The sequence below is a fragment of the Ursus americanus genome, chromosome 1, assembly GCF_024610735.1.
Source record: "Ursus americanus isolate L20-20 chromosome 1, mUrsAme1.1.p, whole genome shotgun sequence".
Lineage (NCBI taxonomy): Eukaryota > Metazoa > Chordata > Mammalia > Carnivora > Ursidae > Ursus > Ursus americanus.
Genome location: NC_142127.1, coordinates 56685085 through 56704652, shown reverse-complemented (window position 1 = coordinate 56704652; position 19568 = coordinate 56685085). Strand labels below are relative to the sequence as shown.

Below are 19568 nucleotides of genomic sequence, written 5' to 3'. Positions count from 1 at the left end.
TCTCTACAAAATTAGCTTCTCCTCTTACTTCACTTTGTTTGTGGTCCAATATTCTCCCATTCCCTTAGGCTTGAAATCTTGGAACTTTGCAGGCATTTAACGTTTCCAACATTTTTGCTTATATAGATTCTTTTTATAACTACTAAAAAGAACCTGAAAAAGGTGTCTTCTCTTCTTAAGATTTTTACGTAAAAGTTACTGGTAAGGTCTATTTTTTACCAACTGCAAAGAACGAGCTTGAGAGTAAATGTTGCCAGAACCTCATCTCTACCAGGTTTCAGAAGAGCCGCCTTTACGGCTCCGGCGCCTACCCAAAAGAACTACAATTCCCGTCGTACATTGCGACCTTCTAAGCCTAAAAAAATTATAATTGTCTACGTCATTTCCGTCCTCGCAGGCGGCGCATGCTGGACTTTGTAGTTTGAATTAACTTCTCTTTCGTCGTCGTCTTGGAAAGAGAAAATTGTGACCAGACCAGCTGCTCTAAATTTGGTATTATGATAGGGTGCTTAAAGTAAATTAATAGGAAATGTTTTAAAGTGAATTTAGCGTCAGGTTTTTCTGTATTTCACGTACCGCCTTCCTCGCACTGCCGGGTCGGGAAAGGGAAGTGACGTGCATCCGGTGTAATGGCGGCGCGGTGTAGCTCCAGGTAATTGCCGAACTCCGTAGACTCGCCTCAGGCAGCGAACCAGAGTGAGGGTGGCGGGTTGCCGGTCCGGGTGGGAATTAAAAGGGGACCAGGAGTGGGTACCGGCTGCTTAGGACCGCCGTGGGTAGCGTCGGGGCGTGCGTGGCTCTCCTCTTGGCGCCCGTCGGCCCGCGACGCTGAGGTGTGAGAGCCGGTCAGGCGGAGGACTCTGAGAGGGTGGGAAGTCTGAGCGTGAACTCCGTCCCTGACTGCGCGGAGGGACCTAGTTCCCGGGTGAGGTTCCTGGGGCTGACTCGCTGCGGTGTGTTTGTTGCTGAACTCCAGCGGAGAGCTGGGCCTCTTCTCCTGTCGGCACCGGTCACTTAGAGCTTCTCCAGTCGTTTGGGCTTCCAAGGCGCCTTTCTTAGTGTCCGGCTCCAGGCCGTGGGAGTGGGATTAATGAAGTGTAATTAGAAAACAGCGGAAGTTCCACTTTTACTGCCTCTTTCTACCGTGATATACCTGTGACAGCTTCTTTAAAATTTCATTACTCGTTTCTTTTCCATTCGTTTGCCCCGTAAATAAAGATGCTTTCTAGTGTTTAGTCCTGGGGCTCTTCATTCCTCATTAAATGAGCTCTTTGCCCTCTTTTATCTTTTCATAAGTTGATCTGCTTCCAATAAGGTGGTACTCCCCAACTTGGGTCTCCAGTGTGACTGTCGAGCTCCGGATCCTACAATACACTTCTACATATCGGTAATAGTTCCTTTCACTGAGTCTAACTCTAATATCCGCTTTATGTATTTTGACTTAATCCTCACAACGACTTTTTGAGATAAATAAAGGAGAAATTTTGAGAAAGGATATTCCAGATGCAAGAAATAGGTGATTGAAAGGGTAGTAAGAGTTCCCTTTACATTTTTAGGTGTCCCACAGGCTAGCAATAGCAGATAGAAAAACAGGCAAATTTGGCCTTCAGAAAACTAGTTAACCTGCCTCCTCCTTATGGTATTTAAGCTCGTTTTTGGGTTGCCTGTGAACTTGGAAGTTAACCTCAATTATCGTCCTTCTGTAGAAAAGCGAATTTAGAATTGGCATTAAAAGTGTGACTTTGTTCCCAGAAGCGTTGTGACAAGCAGCAGCATCTGTAGGAGGAGGAGACCTACTTGTGTTGATGCTGGATAATGGACTTTTACGCCAAAGATGCCAGTCTTGATTCAGCACTTATTAGGTCTGTCACTTGGGGCACGTTACCTAACATCTCTAGTTTCAGCTTCTTCATCTGAAAAATGTGAATGATAATATCTAACTTAGTGAGTTGTTTTGAGGATAAAGAAAAATGATATATATAAGTCACTGTGCGCAGTGCCTGACATAGAATGTTAGCTATTATTGTTACTACTGTGATATAGTTGATGAGTTCTTTTGCCTCAGTTCTTGTCCTTTGGTTTTGAATGTTGTCCTTGCACTTTTAAGTGCCCATGCCGCTTTCATGGAGCATTTCCCACCTCACTTGGCTGAGGTCTGGTTCACTGTTCTCCCTGATGATTGCACATTGCCAGGTGACCTACATTAACTTATACCTGAGACCGTCTAAGAGAGCACACATTTATAATGTTTGTGCCCTACCCTAAACATTATTTTCTGTTATTACCCACTTGTATCTAGACTGAATTTTGTACTACCTGGTATGTCCCTAAATTTGGTATAAGTTATGGCTGGCCTAGAGGTAGTTTAAGAAAGAGGTGGTTATTGGTAACATAGCTGATCCTACTGATGACCCGTGGGCTTCCTTGTTGCATTTCTCTACCATCTAAATTTGAAAATTTTAGCATGGGAAGGTGATAAAACAAAAAGGCCTCTGGCATATTAGTTTCAGCAAACTTCTCGACTTACTAAATGTGTAGCCTAAATATTTTATCAGCGTATACATTTCCCAAGTGGACATTGGAAGAGATAATTCATTGCCTACAACAAAGTGCAAATTTTCAAACCATTTTCTTCAAAAATAATACATCAGGAGAGGAAGCAATGGATTAAAGCAAGCCTTTGCTATTTGTAGCCAAGTTAGTCTTTTCCCAGAGAACAGATACCAAAAGGTTGGCATAAGCTGCCTTGGTCTGGGCACATTAGGGCTCCTGTGATTATAGAGCTAATTGGAGCCAAATTATGCAAAGAGCCCAAATGTCCATTGAGTGATGAATGGATAAAGAAGATGTGGTGTATATATTATATTGTGGTGTAGATATTATTCAGCCATCAAAAGGAATGAAATCTTGCCATTTGTAATGACATGGATAGAGCTGGAGTGTATTATGCTAAGCAAAATAAGTCAGTCAGAGAGGGACCCCTGTGTGGCTCAGTTGGTTAAGCATCTGCCTTCGGCTCAGGTCATGATCCCAGGGTTGTGGGATCGAGTCCCCATCAGGCTTATTGCTCAACAGGGAGCCTGCTTCTCCCTCTGCCTCTCCACCCTGCTCCTGCTCGCTCTCTCTCTCTGACAAATTGATAAATAAAATCTTAAAAAAAGAAAAGTCAGAGAAAGACAAATACCATATGATTTCACTCATGTGTGGAATTTAAGAAACGAGATATGAACATGGGGAAGGAAGGGAAAAAGAAAATAAGATAAAAACAGAGGAGACAAACTGTAAGCGACTCTTAACTGTAGAAAGAAAGGAGGGTTGCTGGAGGGGAGGTGGACAGGGGGATGGGCTAAATAGGTGATGGGCACTAAGGAGGGCACTTGTGATGAGCACTGGGTATTATATGTAAGTGATGAGTCACTAAATTCTACTCTTGAAACCAATGCTACACTGTATGTTAACTAACTTGAATTTAAATAGAAACTTGGAAGATAAAAAATAAAATTCATCTTGGGGGGAAGAAAGCTAATGGGAGGAAGAAACTCAGTGAAGATTCATATTTTTCTTAACTTTGGGCCTAATTCAAATGAATCAGGACAGAGTTCAGCACTTCCCGGTGAAAAGTCGCTCTGTGAGTCCTTTCCTCAATTATTTTATCAAGACAGTTTTATTCTAGATTTGGTGACGGGGGGTGCCTCAGTAGTGGAATATAGTGCTATGTGTCTGGGGGCTTCTTCATAAATTTCTCAGTGGAGGCCACCACTTCTACGTTTTCTTTAAAAACTTAGACTGTGGTTTACTAAATGGCTCTTTAATTAATAATGAGAAAGACTGCTTTCAAAGCTGTCCTGTGAGTGTTTGCAGAATATATTCAGCCCATATACTTATTTAGGCAAGTGGAGGAACACGTTTTTGGGGAGAGGGAACAAAGTGGTATGAATGTTTAAAGGCATGAAGTATACTCAATAATTAGACGTGTTTTTTTAAGTTAAAGTAACTATACGTTCAGGGTCAGATTTCCTCTTGCGGCGCGTTTAAAGGAACTGGTATTTTTTTCATCTCAAGAGGGAAGTTTATTCAGACAGCTTTCCAGGTTAACATGGAATGAAGACGGGATGACACTTGATGGTAGTGCTGTCTTGATGCAGTTGATGACAAACATCTTGGGGATTCTTAGAAGTCGTGGTAGATAGGTGAGACAAGTTTTTTGTGGTATTCTATGGTAAAGCATCTGTCAAAATATGGAGGAAGAAATAGGGATAATCATTAGAAGTCTACACACACCCCCATATTTAATTTTGGAATTGGAACCTATTAAGTGGCAAGCACTGTCCTAGGTTCTTGATATACAGTAGTGACCGAGAACCTCAAGAATCCAGTGGTCTGATACAAGGTCTTTCATGCTTTAGTTTCTTGAGTTTCATGTTCCATCTCATTTCTGCTCAATTTTCTGTATACACCCTGTACTCTGCTCAAACAGCTGAGAATCGCCTAAACTCTTATATCTCGAGTCTTTACACGTGCTAATTTCAATGCCTGAATGACCTTTTTCCCCTTTCCAAATGGGAAGTGACCTTTCCCCATCTCCTGGTTGTTCTTCAGGATGCAGCTTCTAGAACCACTTCTTTCTGTATGCCTCAGACCCACTTAATTGCACTTCCTCTTTTCCAGAAGTACTATGTCTATAACAATGCTACAACGCTTAAACTTTTCTTCTCTGACTGAGGATAGGAACTTTCATCTCTCAGACATCAGTGCCTTGTGTGCAGAGCAATGTATATATCACCTCACTGTTCACAGACACTGCCTTTAATCTCTATTCTTAATTTGTTTGCAAAGAATAGGGGATAAAGCAAAAACCAGAAAGAAAAAGACCATGACCATACTGCTCTTTTTCTTAACCTTATACTTTCTTATTTTTTCTATAAGTACTTTACTGTACGACTTCTTAATATAAGTATCAGTTATGGCTCCGTCCGCATTGATTTTTCAGTTCCGTTTACCTGTTTGTGTTATACAAAGTTTCTCAATTTTTATGACCTCACAAAAAAAGTCTCTTTTGCACAAATTCAAACTTTAACGCAAAATGAAAAAGGAAGCATTCAGTGGGTGATAAGGAGCACTAGAGCTATTTCTTTACTACAAGGCTGTTCCTTTACTATTAAGTGGTGAGGGTTATGGTATACATTTGAAATTTAAGTTCTGTCTCTTCTCTGTGATGGTAAAAATGGATGTAAATTTAGCTTACTCACTAGACCAAGAAAACCCATAATGATAATATTTGTTCATTGAATGAAGATGCTGGAGTTAATGAGGAAAGTTAACTCCTGTTGCCATGCAGTTGAATTGTGAACCAAGGGGTATAGGGGCAAGATGAGGTGGGCTTAGGAGGATGTAAATACAAGTGTTTAAGGGTGCAGTAGTAGCAGATCTCTCCCTTAGGATTTGTTTTTATTCAGTAATTAGAGAAGTGCTATTGAATAGCAATCATATGCAGAAACAGATTGTTGGTAATTGAGCCATTGAGACAGAATTTCCATTTTAAAAACTTAGAAGGTAACTTGGAAAGCATGAGATAATATTGAATATATTGTGGTGGGATGTGCTTTTAATTTAAGGACTAGGTTTCCCTATGGACAGCTTTGCAGATATTTAAAGATGCCTTTGTCCTGTATGGGTGGAATACAATGGAACCTCACCAGTTAGATGTATACATAAGTAATATTTTAGAGCTAAATTAGAAAAGTTCGTATAACCTAGACATAAAGAAGACCTTGTGAGAAATCTTATTAAAAAGGTCAAAAAAAAGTAACTTCCTCTAAAATGAAATTAAGGTTGTCTGATTATGGAAACTTTTGAAACCAAACCTTCCCCCTCCCTACCTTCTTCTGTGTACAACGGCAGAGAGAATGAGGAGGGGAGTAGATTTGATTCTATGTCCTATTTATGAACTTGAATTTTTAGGATTTGGTGACTAATTGGGAGGAAGGAAAAGGAAATTGTCACTTAGCTGGCTTTGTAAGTAATATCTTAGAGGAAGAGGTGGTTTGAGAAGAGGAAATGATGAGTGCCAATTTGGACTTCCCTAGTTCTCAGGGCCTTTGGGGCATCCACGTGGGTGTTTTTTTCTATAGACATTTGGATGTAAAGATTTGGAACTCTGTAGAGAAGATGAGGCCGAAGTAACAGTCATACTCATAAATGTTAGTTGAAAGTGTGAGGATGGAGATGGTCTTCCAGAGAGAATATGGAGAAAGAAAAGATAAAGAATATTCATTTGTTCATTAAACAAATATGTATAGAGAGCTTTCTCTGTTGGGAAAATGGCAATGAACAGGGCAGACGAAATGCATAAGCAAAGATTAAACTCTACAGGATAATAAATGTTAGGGGGTGGACAGGAGAAGAGAGACAAGGAAAACCAGATAAACGTGGTGTCCCTATAAGTTGAGATTCCAGAACTTAAAGAAGAGGGATTTAGCACTACCAGTTGCTAGACAAATGTCAGGTTAAAGAAGGAAGTGGCCCCTGGATTTAGCAACAAGGAAGTCATTGTGTAACTTCAAAAAGTACGATGAAGTAGTGGGAGTGGAAAACCAAATTGTGGGGTGTAAGAGGGATTAATGGAGGGTAAGAATTGTAGGCATCAAGTGTAGACTCATCTATCAAAATAAGTATTAGTAAAAACTTGGCTATGTAGGGAAAGAGAAAGAGAATGGAACTTGAGAGGGAACAGGATAAAGGGAATTTGCCCTATAAATGTCATAATTTATATTTAAGTGAATCAGTAAAGTAGTTCAGTATGTAGAATTTTTCTTGAAAACCAACTAAATTGGAAATCAATACTATGAATCAAGAAAAAGATGGTAGAATCTTGAAACAAAAAAAAATTACAAATCCTACTCTTCAAGAACCTACATTCTGGTGAAAAGGAGCACATTAGAGGATCTTCCTACGTACCAACAAAGGAATTAAAAAAAAATTAAGTAGCATACTGAAATGATCACATCACTTTTCAGTTTATTTGGTTAAGTACAGACCATTATGGACCAGCTTCATCATATAGGGAAATGAATGAGGGATAATAACTCCTCTCAGTTTATAATGAGTCATTTTTAGTATGGTTGTTGGTATCACTGAGTTCATTAAAATGATAAAAACTTTCAGATTTTGTCTTTTTTTTTTTTTTTTTTTTTTTTTTACTCATCTGAATCTGTCTTAAGATGTCCCCAAATTGGGGCTGTCTCCCCTATATAGAGTCAGAAACTAATGAAAGTGTTTTATATTTTGTTCATTCTTATACAAACAGTAGTGCAGGTACTGTCTGCAAAACTTTCATCCCTGTACTTGAACATGGGAATCTTCAGTCTTTCAAATGGTTCTAAGTCAAAGAGCACACCTGATGTACGCATTGACTAGGAAGCAAACAACAGGAAATACAGGTCTCCACTTCTTTATTTGTAATTCTTGGAGCCAGAACTGTTTTGACATTTAGAATTTTTCAGATTTTAAAGAAACACAGTGCATATATATTTATGAAGTAATCACTATTTGGGGATCCGGGGTAACATCTTCTAATCAAACACATTAGTATTTCTGCAGTGCATCAGTGGAAGAGTCACCTAAGTCTCAGGTTGGTGCCAAATGAGTTTCCCATGAGTTTAAGGAAAATCTTTAGAAGTTGTGCTGAGCATAGCATAATGTATAGAGTTGTCAAATCCCTATGTTGTACACCTAAAACTAATATAACATTGTGTGTCGACTGTACTTCTGTTAAAAAAAAAAAAAGGTAAAGAAAAACCTTTAGTGTTTTCAGAGCTTTTCAGATTTCGTAATTGCAGATTAGGGATTGTTACCTATACCTGATGACTTTTTCTCAAAATGATAGTAGTGTTTGCGTGCTTTTATTTTCTTGAAATCGTAAAACTATTTTGAAATCAAATTACAACATTTTTCCTTATGTGACGTTTATGCGGCATATTTCTCACTAATATTTTTAAAAATAGCAAGAAAAAACAGTAGGAAAGCTGTTTTCTTAAACAAAAGATTTTCCTTCAATACAGATATGTAAAGGCCATAGCAATCTTGCCATAGTTAGGACATAATAAGTTAAGAAATGTGGCCAATCTTTTTTCATATCTGTTCCCTGAGAAGGAACATCACCATGTGGAAGGCCAGGGGCTTGGGTCCTGTTCGGAGATTTTCTTAAGGATCCCATTACCACCTCCCCGCCCCCATTCAGTTTTGCATTTAGAACATTTCAAACTAGTTTTTCTTTTGAATATTATTTAATGTTATCATTTTCCCTGTTGAACAACTAAGTTTTGTTTTTTGTTTGTTTTTTTTTTTAACTCTGTCACAGTGGTTGAAGTTCGCCAAGTGTGCTGTTATGTAGAATGGAGAACAACAAACTAAAGGAAATCTATTTTGTTGACTCCTTTTTAATTTTTTATAGTAAGTTACAGTAAGTTCCTTTAACATTGATTGAAGACACCTGAGGGACAGTAGGAGTACTCAACCAAAGTCATTGAAAAAGCAGTGCATTTCAGCCATTAGTTGAGTATGTTTTCATCTTCTGAATTTTTGAGATAATTGCAGAATTTACAATTTCAGTTTCCAGTTAACAGCCTAAAATGCATCCTACAAATGTTACTAAATATTTTGTTTTCTGATGCTTGCTGAAACTGATAGGAAAATTATTTTTAAACTATATCTCCTTATTATAAAATGCCCTCCTTGTCCAGGGGAGCAGGTGTGGTTTTGCTGAATTGCTTATTTGTGACAGGAGAGAGAAATTTAATAATTCATCATAAAATCCACACAGTGATACTAAGAAGAGCAGAGAGAGCTATAAACTCTAGATAAATTGCTCTCATTGCAGGAATTTCCAATTAGTCTAAGTATCAAGCATGCACATGTTGAACTCTGAGAATTTCCCTATGGGCATATTCTGTATAAATCTGGATGATGATAGGACTTTATGCATTTTTTGTTAGAACCGTAGTAGCAGTCCTCTTCATAATATTGTCAATTTCACAGTTGCATTTTGGGACATGGAAATCTAACAGATTGTGTTTGATTGCCAGAAAATTATTTGGTGATGATGGTTGAAGGGTAGAAAGGGAAAGACGATACACACTTATCAGAAAGAAAACTCGATAAGTTTAGTTAAGTAAGGTAATTTGAAATAAAATATACAGAAAATTGCTGGGTGTATGTATGTGTAGATAAGTTGAGAATAGAAGCCAGGTTTCAGAACCAAGAAGGATAGCCAAGGAAAATGTTGAATTTTTCACAATAAAGTGACTTACTTGCTTATAGATTGAATAATAGCTATGCCGATAAAATAAAGGGAACCTTTAAAATTTTATATCGCATATTTAAAAAGGAGTAGGTATGGCCTTATATTAATATCAACACCTTTGCTATCTGGAACTTTGGAAAAATGGATCAGTTTAGGATAGGAAGATTTTCTGGATTGTAGAGACTATATCTGTTTACATTTTTAGTTTACCAATTTGGTATCAATATATTAATGTTATCATTTTCATTGGGATGCAATATCAGATGGTTTTGGCATCAGAAAAACCTGGATTTTAGCTCTGCCATTTACTAGCTATAATTTACTTGGACACATTGCTTCAACTCTTTGAACCTCAGTTCTCCCATTGAAAAATAAGGCTAAAAAAATAAAGCAGGGTAATTATGAGGCTTGAATAAGAAGCTGTAAATGAAATGCTTAGTGTTGTATCTTTGTGGCTGCAGTAATTTATCATTCTTTATTGTTGGTTATTATCTTAACTTAAATTTCACATTTCAGACTTCTAAAATGGGAAGTATATGTAGTTAATTGGTTAATCTCTGGGTATCCAGGAACCTCATTGTAATGTGCTATAGACTCTATTAGTGTCAATGGTAAATTAGTTTGTTGAGGAGCTCCTGTGTACATTGACAGTTCTGTTGGCTAGTTTTGAACAGTAATGGTTAGCCTACATTCACCATTGCATGTGAGCTTTGGGACACTCACCATTATATTATTTTAAAATGACTTTTGTGTCAATGGAACACATGTTTATATAGTTGAGGGAAATAACTTAAAAATTTTTTTTTAAGATATGTTATTTATATTAGAGAGAGACGCCCATGCATGAGAGTAGGGGAGGGGCAGAGGGAGAGAATCTTTAAGCAAGACACCCCCTGAGCATGGAGCCTGACGTGGGGCTCCATCTCACAACCCATGAAATCACAACCTGAGCCGAAACCAAGAGCCAGATGCTTAACTGACTGAGCCACCCAGGCGCTCCAGAAAATACTTTTTAAAAGTTTGTGTATTGGCATTAGAGCTGAAAGTATCTCCATTATCAACTTGGGCACAGTATTTAGGTAACAGGTGATTTTGAAATGAGTCTTATTTCAAGTACATACGAAGATAAGTTCTCTTGAATAGAAAATATATGATAAGGAAGTAAGTAATTCCAAGAGTCGATATCCCACCGTATCTTATTCTTCCCCAAAAAACCGTGATATGAATATGCTAATAATTTCAGCAAGTTCACAATCAAACTAGATTAGAAAATGTTCTCTTCCAATATTTCATCGTTTATGTAGAAATAAGAACTTCAGCCCACCACCATTTTAGAAGGACAGTTGGGTAGAGTTTATTAGTCAGTTGAGTTAGTACTGAATTCAAGTTACTAACATGGGTTCTACTATATAAATACATCCCATTTTAGAGAAGGGAAATTGTTCAACTCGGGATCTAAACAAGGGCCACACATTACATTAAATCTGTTAAGTCTCTTTTGTTCTGTAGAAACTACCCTGCTTTTTTTTTTTTAATTTTTTTTCTTCTTTTTTCCCCCATGGCATTGAATTTTTAGAGAAACGGGGTCATTTGTCATATATGTTAAAGCTCACCAGTGAGTAATCACCAATAACATACCTAATTAGTAATCAAAGTCAAGTTTGTTAATTTTCTGCAGCAAGGGAGACAGCATACTATGAGGGACCATGGGGTATCTCAAAAAGGGGGTTTAAGAAGGGTACTTACAGACTTTGTGAGAGTAGAGGTAGATATCAGATGGTCTTGGCAGGGATTAGGCAGAAATTGTAAACTAGTAAATTGCCAGAACAGTAGATGGTCTTATCTTCAGAACATACAGATCCTTGCAAACATCATTTTGTGGTCTTACTTTGGAACAGATGGGTCTAAAATAACTAGAAATAAGAATCTGACCTTAGCTAATCCACGATAAGTATATTGTGGCTTAAACTGGCACGATATTTCAGTTTTGCAAATCAGTGGAGTCCATTTTACAAGTAGTGGTTCATATTTCATTTGTCAGTTCTCTCTTTATAGCTGATATTGGGGTTACTCAGCCTAAGCTGCAGAATAGACCATTATCTTCTCGAAATACGATCAGTCCATATCTTTACTGTTGTTCAGTGGGTCATGATCATGTATCAAGTTTGTCATTGTCATAGTATCTCTAGTACCAGATTTTCTTGCTGTTTATGTTAAATGATCATTTAGTGTAGTGGTGGCTGCACTGCATTTAAGACTCTGGAGATCCCACATCGGTGATTGCAACATAGATGAACTCTAGGACCAGGATTATTATGTTATCCCGTATTTCCCATAATCTGAACCTTTCTTAGAAAATAACCAAGTGACTTTTCCTGTAAATTGGGTTTGAGTTACTTTGCTTTGTCAGTATCTAAAGAATTAACACCATATCTGGAGATTGTCAAGGACAAGGATCTTGAAGTACCATGACTGAAAGGCCTAAATGTCTAATAATCATTTAGAAATATGTTGTCCAATATGTGTAAACTTAATTAAAATCTTATAAAAATGATTTTCTTATATCCACTAGGCACATTTGAAGTGCTCAATAGCCACATATGGCCAGTAGCTGTTGTGTTAATGAAGTGGCTACTGACAGTGCAGAATGTGAACCTTTCCATCAATGCAGAAAGTTCCATTGTACAGATTTAGAAGCATCAACCAGCAGATAGGGAAAAAATAAATAAGGGGATAAAAAACAAAAATATGCAAAGAAGTAGCGTTTCTACTATCAGGGGAAGGAGAGCCTTATTCTGATAGCCTTGGACAGAAGTAGTTTTCAGTGTTTTCTGCTTCTGGACCCAAAAAGTCCTGGAAATCAGTCACAGGTGATGTGTGGTGGTGATCATGGCAGCAGTATCCATCAGGTCATTTCCTGTAAATAGTGAACAGTACTGAGTAAAGTCTTTCACACAGATTTCTTTTGATGTTCCTTCTGTACAGTTAAATTCTTAATGTTAGTTTATAGAAGGAGTGTTTAGTTGAATGTAGGGAAGCAAAAACGCCTGTAGACAATAAGTGACTCTGATTAATTTATATGATAATATTAGGATAGAAGAGAGTGGAATCCTCCATGGAGGTATAATATAGTATCAATTTTATAAGGACTTAGTCACTGATTATCCTGGACATAAAACAAATGAAGGACACTGACAATTCTCTAGGCTTTTAATTTTTCCATAAGGTATATTCCAAATCTCATTAATTAATAAGCATATTTAAACCTATAAGCAAAAAAATTTTTGCAGAAATTATTTCAGTCCTTGTATGTGAATATATATGAAATCTGTATCTAGTTTACCTAGGAAGGCCGTTAATGTAGTTTTTTTTTCTCTTTTCCTATCTCAATTTTTCATGTCTTATATTCATTTTAAGAATAATAAAAGCACTTTATAAACATTTTGTCATCTGGATGACTCCATTTCAGTGCTTAAAGTTGTGCTTGTGCCCATGTTGCAGTAGGTAATGTTACTTCATTATTATGGCACATTTTTTAAACTCCTAAAGAGCCTGCGCTGTGGCAGTCAGTCATTGCATAACCAGTGAGAATTTTCTCCCTATGAATTGTGCCCAGAATCTCTCAGATTTAAAAATCACTGATAATTGATATTATTTTGCATGCGTATATATGCTTCTTACCAGTGAGTTAGTATGGATTAATACATTTGGAATGTATGTGTCCCTTTCCAAATGATTTATGACTATGTATTTCACTATAAGGGAGGGAGGCTATGAAGTCTCTGTATTTTATATTCGTTATTCATGGTTTATGACAAATTGAGAACCAAGATTTCTCATCCAAAATCGGAAAGCTGAGGAAACCTGGGGAAGAGTTGGATATTGGAAATACCTTGGGGATGCTTTTATAGAACCAGCATGCCTAGTCCTCCCCTCTGCCCCCCCCCCCACACACACACCTGATTTAGTAAGTCAGGTGGGCCCCCATATAGGTACTCGTACTTCTATCACACAAGTGTTCATAATTTGATGTAACATAATGACTTAGTGAACCAGGTTTATATTAAATAATGATTTGAAACTGGCATGTATAAAAAAAGTAGAAGAAGCCCAACAAGCCACTTTGCTTGAGCTGCTTAGTGCTTTGCTTATCAATTTAGATTTATGTTTTGTAACTAGAATATAAGCTCCATGTGGGCAGGGGATTTTGTTGTGGGTGTTCACTGCTGTCTACCCAGTATCTAGAAAGATGCCTGGCAAAATAATAGAAGTGTAGTAAATATTATTTGTTGTTGAATGAGTGTATATATAAATAATATTGGGTGATAAAGGTGATAAGTATTTGTTAGAAATGATATGCTGGTTGTGCTGGTAGAGGTAAAAAAAAAATTAACCATTACCTTTAGGCGAAAGTTAATTGAGTAAAATTTTGAATTTTATAGCTCTATACATTTATAGCTATAAAAACAGGACCTCTGAAAAGAGTCATGTAAAAAAAGAAGACTCGCGTGATTTGTATGTTATGGCACAAAGTCCTCTTGTTAAGCAGTCACGTGGCTAAAACCCTTTCAAGACAAGATCTTGCCTTCAGGGTTGCGTCCATCTGCGGGGAGGACAGAACTAGCTTCTGTTTATTAGACATGTTTGTTCATTAATATTTGATAAAATCAGCAGTTAGATTTAGGTCCACCATCTTTTTTTTTTTAATTTCCCTTCAGTTTTTTGTTCCTTTGTTCCTTCTATCTTGTCCTTTTAAATTATTTAAATAGTTTTTAAAATTCCATTTTAATTTATCTACAGACTTTTTAGCTATATTTTTTACATTACTTTGTTAGTCATTGTTTTAGGGAACACAATATATATCCTTAACTTTCCAAGTTTCTTAGAGTTGCTATTACTACCAATTCACAAAAAATTTAGAAACCTTAGATCATGTAGGTCTATTTTACCTCCTCCTCCTATATGCTACATATCACGTATACTCTAATTACATACACTGTAACCCCTCAAGATGTTAATTTTTGCTTTAAATAAACCAATGTATTTTAAGTGAAGGAAAAAGTAGCCTTTTATACTTCCTGGGAAAGTTACCATTTCCAGTGTTTTTCATTCCTTTTCCAGTCTCCATCTGGTATCATTTCCCTACAGCCTGAGAACTCTAGCATTTCTTGTAGTACAGGTCTGCTGGTGACACATTCTCTTACTTTCTCTTAGTTTTCTTTTGTTTGTTTTAATTAGTAAATGTCTTTATTTTCATTCTTAAGATTTATTTTTCCTGGAATTCTAGGTTAACAGTTTTTTATCTTTCAGCACTTTTAAGATTGTCTTCTTGTCTCCTTAGTTTCTGATAAGAAGTCAGTAGTAATTTGAATGGTTATTTCCCTGTATGTGTAATATATTTTTTTTCCCTTCTTGCTGCTCTCAGGATTTTCCCTTTATCTTTGATTTTCAGCAGTTAAGCTTTGACCATTATCTATGACTATGTGCATAGGCATGGTTTTCTTTGTATTTCTCCTACCTAGGATTCCCTGAGCTTCAAGAATCTGTAGATTTATGCCTTTTGCCAAATACGGGAGAAATTTTTTTATTCCATTTTTTCTCTTTCCTTCTTGAACTTTGATTGCACACATATTAGGTCCTTTGATATTATACCACATGTCCCTGATATTGTTCATTAAATTTTTTTGGTCTGTTTTTAGATTGGTTAATTTCTTTTTATCTTACTTCACATTCATTGACTTTCTTTTATCTCCATTTTGCTTTAAGTCTAACCAGTGAATTTTTCACTTCATGTATTTTTCAGTTTTAGAAATTCGGTTTGGTTCTATTTTCTTTTTCCTTTTGCTTTGTTTTTGCTGAACTTTCCTGCTTTTATTCCTTGTGAGCGTGTTTTCCTTTGCACTTTTGAATAAGCTTTAAAAACTTTGTATGCCAGTTCCATCATCTGGGTCATCTCAATTTTGGTCTCCATTGATTGTCTTTTTTCTTAAGCTTGGACCACAGTTTTCTGGTAAGTTATTTTAATTGTATCCTGGACATTGTTACTGTTATGTTATGACTGTAGATTCTGTTACATTCCTCTGAGGAGTGGTGACTTTTTAGGCAATTAACTTGATTAGACTAAATTGTAAGTTCTCTTAGGTGGCAGTTCATATTCACAGAACTCTGTGCCTTAGCATTACTCTGTTTTGTACATGTGTTCGTTCACAGGTGGTCAGAGAGTTGGGCACGTGGTGCTTCTCTCCTCTGGCTCTCTCCCTGCTGGGAGTCCCCTAGAGGCATGTTAGTCTAACTGCAGCTACAAATACAGAAGTGGTGATGTTCTGTAGATTGCAATTATCCTTTATAGATTAAGTTTGTAAATAATCTCATACACTCATATATATTGCTTTTAAGAACTTTGATGCCATGCTAACCGCTGTAATAGACCTAGTGATTTGTGTACATCCCTATGTGCATTAAATGATAGTAGCTCTCTGTCACTTCATAGTGTCAAGATTATTTGTGTATGTGGTCTAGTGGAAAGAAAACTTAATTGGGTATCCCTAGGCTAAGTTTCTGGTAGTATAGCTTAGGGCATTGAAATGATTTAATCTGACCTTCAGTATTTTTATCTTTAAAAATGAATTGAACTAGATAATCTGTAATCGTTTCTGGCATTCAAATGTAAAACTTTTCCTAGTTGTATTCAGTTATTTTGGTACTGGGCACAGTTCTTTCTGTATATTCTCTACCTCTTTTATTTTCTTCTATTTCATTTGACTTTTGTAATTTCATTACCTTTTGTAATTTCATTCACCAAACCATAAACCACTTAGATATGTAATTACAATTAAGTACTTAAATGGTAGTCCTGTGTTAACATAAGTAGCAGTTCAGCATTTTTCGAAAATTCCTGAAATGTAATTAACGGATATCAAAAAAAAAATTTTATTTTAGCATTTACTGTTGGTGACTAGGTTTATTCTGAGCCAAATAACTTAGTTCTTATACCTGCATATATCAGAAGTCATGTGCCTTTGATAGATTACATTAAAATTTACTTATATTTTTACACAGAGCATATTTATTTCTGAGTGATCATTATTACAAGAACATTGGATAATTCATTCTTAGTTTATATAGAAATGGGATATTTTATACTCTGTTTATATAGAGTTTATCTGATATAATTATTTCTTCTGTTCACTTGTTTTTTATATTATCACAGTACTGTTTTATGATATAGGTTTAGGTGTCCCTCACTGAAAACAATTTGAATAAAGTTATCTGACATCAATTATTAAATTGAGTTTTGTTCCTCTCGGTCATTACACTAAAATACCTTAATAAGCCCTTGTTATTTGCTCTCTTATTCAGGGTCTTTTCTATGAATGTGTTCTTTATACATTGTTAAGTGGAACTGTTTAAGGAAGTTTTGAATTTTTATTTAATTATTGATTATATATCTGTGCCTACTGATTAAGAAAAATAAGATGGTCAAATAGTCATTGTGTGTAAATAATATGTTGTTATTTCACATACATTTTGTCAGTGTTAACAAAGCTTTCTTTGGTATACCTTTCAGGTGACATTTGCAGACAGAAAAAGTAAACTGTCAAGGAATTCATACCATTTGGTACCTGTTTTTTGGACCAACTTAAGGAGTTTTTGATTTATCAGATCAACTGGCAACAGAAAATGAAAAGTAGTGTGGCACAGATAAAAGTAAGTGTTTGTAATTTATAATGAAGAACATAAACTTGTACCTGTAGAACCAGACAGTAGAATGGCGTCATACACATATGTAACTTACACAATTTCAGGTGTAGCTACGTAGTCAGATAGAAGCAATAGTGTGCAAGAGGGCAAGTGAGAGAACATGCAAGATGTATGTGTGTATGTCCATGTACATGTATGCATATATGTGTATCATTGCCTGCACAAATCAAGAAAGTGCATGTGAGTGAGCACATGCAAAAGAAGAATAATTAACAGGGCAGGGAATTCCACCATTCTTCTTAAAGAGCATACTTCCGTGAATGAGCGTGAAATGGAAGACAGGCATCTCCTTCCTCAGTTAATCATAGTTCCTGCATGTCTATCTACAAGGGAGCCTTTTATTGCATTTCATGTGCATAAACAAGCTCTTTTTTCTGTGCTGTCCTTTAGACATTATACACTTGTTGAACAAATATTCACTGAATTCTTACTATGTCCCAATGACTATTCTAAGCACTTTAGGTAAAATGGTGAACAAAACAAATCCTTGGTCTCATGGAGTTTGCATTCTAATGGGGGAAGACAGAAAATAAATTATAAACTTCATCCATAAGTAAATGGTGTGGGATAGTGTTCTTAAGAGCTAGACTCATGCTATAGACAAAAGAAATAGGGTAAAGTTGATCATTAGCATTGGGGGTTGCAATTTTTGATAGGGAGGGCCCACTGAAAAGGTAGCCATTTGAACAGAACCTTGAAGGATGTAAGGAAGTTAGCCATACAAATAACTGGGAAAAGAGTATGCCAGGCAGATGGAACAGCACATTTAAAGACAAAGAGTCTAGTGTCGCTGAGGCAGGTTATAAGGAAGGGAGAATAGTAAATGCAGTGAGAGCAGTTAACAGGAACCAGTAACGCCGTCTACTCTCTGAACTGTTCCTCTGCCTGTCAGTGGACTTGGCAGGAGAGCAAACTATTCCACTTATTTTCAATTGCACAGATCTACACGCAGACACATCACTCCGTGGGTCTTGGAGTCAGTAAAGGGGAAGGTGTATTTTTATTTAATTACAGATCTAGGCCCTGCTGCTTTCCTTCTTTAAAAAGAGAACCAGTAGACTGAGCTTAGTGGTAGACACCAGGTACTAGGCCAGGTGCCTGGTAGGTGTTTAATAAACTGAATTAATAAGACTTACAGACTGAGGCATGTTCTGCTGCCATCTTTTCTAAATTCTGTCGAGTATGGTACTGTCGAATGTAAGGCTTGGTAGACACCCAGCCCATGCTTGTATATCTTTTTTGGTGGGAGTTCACTGTCTCAAGCTAGATCTGTCTGTCAGTAGATACTTTCATATATTGTTCTGAAATCTGCCTCTTTGGGACTTGTACTCATTGGTCCAGTGGCACTTAAGCAGTTAACTAATCGTGGGCATAGTAGGTGGCTGACTGTGCTAAAAGCTAGGGATATAAAGAGGAGACCTGGTGTGGAACTGGCTCTTGATTGAGCCAAATTAGACGAGAGCACTCAGATTTAGCCAGATATCTTTTACACAGAGGGAGATGTGTTGTTTAGTCTTTTCAGAATCCTTTTCCTGCCCCTCTTACACTGCTTCTCCACGTTTACCTCCTGTGGTCCCAGTGGGTCCTCGGTGGCACCCTTCCGTACTAGGAGTTGGTATCTTCAGTCAGCATGCCCTCCAAGCTTAGTGGCTCAGCTCTGTATGCCAGTTCGTAGCCTAGCCTCCCTCCCTTTCTCCATCCTGTTAGCCAAGGCAAGTCCACTAGCTGGGTGGGGCCCATTTTTACCTCAGGTGAAGCTTACATCTTCCCCTTGATGTTCTGAGGACTCATCTGCTAGGTTTGGGAGGGTTCAGCTGAGGATCCCTTGTTTTTCCATTGAGCCTTGCTGTAGCTTCCTTAGCTGTCAGGACGAAGTTTCCTACTTGTTTCAGCCCTTCCTCTCCTTGCTCTTAAAGACTGGTTCCTGAGCCTAATGGATGCTCGGAGGTTGGACTCAGCCTCCCTGCTCCACTGACCTTCTCATACTGCTATCTTTATTGTTAGAGATTATAGGTAACCACATGGTATAAACATTTGTTTGCTTAATGAACAATTTAGAGGATTTTTAAAGGTGAATTTGACAATATATTATTTTCAATGCCTACTCTGATTTATAATCTGAACTCTATGATAAAGGAAATAGGAAAATTGAGATTATTATTTGAATCACATCTAAAAATGATAAATTTTTTTATTTTACTTAGTGAAATCCTGTTCATCTACCAAAGCCTAGTTCAAATCCCCCTCTACCCACTGTCATCCCTCAGTATTCAGTTATAATGTTCCCTACTCAAGATGTCCTGTTAGCACTTTTGTGTGTGCCAGTCACGTTAACTTAATCATATTTACGAAATCCTGATTCACGACTTCAATATTTTTGGTTCCCCCCTCGCTTACAACAGATGTTGCGGAGATGTGTTAAAAATCATTAGCAAAGAACTGAGGCCTTCTCCCTAATGTAATCAAAATAATTGCTATGCCTTGTAAAGAAAAAGTAGACTGCAGT

General features: G+C 37.0%; 1 protein-coding gene across 1 annotated transcript in view; it reads left to right on the top strand.

Moving 5' to 3' along the window:
• The first annotated feature begins 579 nt into the window (after window positions 1-579).
• Window positions 580-19568, top strand: part of CWC22 (CWC22 spliceosome associated protein) — a 56095-nt gene continuing 37106 nt past the window's right edge. Inside the window, exons 1-2 of the mRNA XM_045806243.2 lie at window positions 580-652; window positions 16869-17008. Coding sequence (XP_045662199.1) covers window positions 16982-17008 — 27 coding nt within the window. The 5' untranslated portion in view covers window positions 580-652; window positions 16869-16981. The remainder of the gene's footprint in view (window positions 653-16868; window positions 17009-19568) is intronic.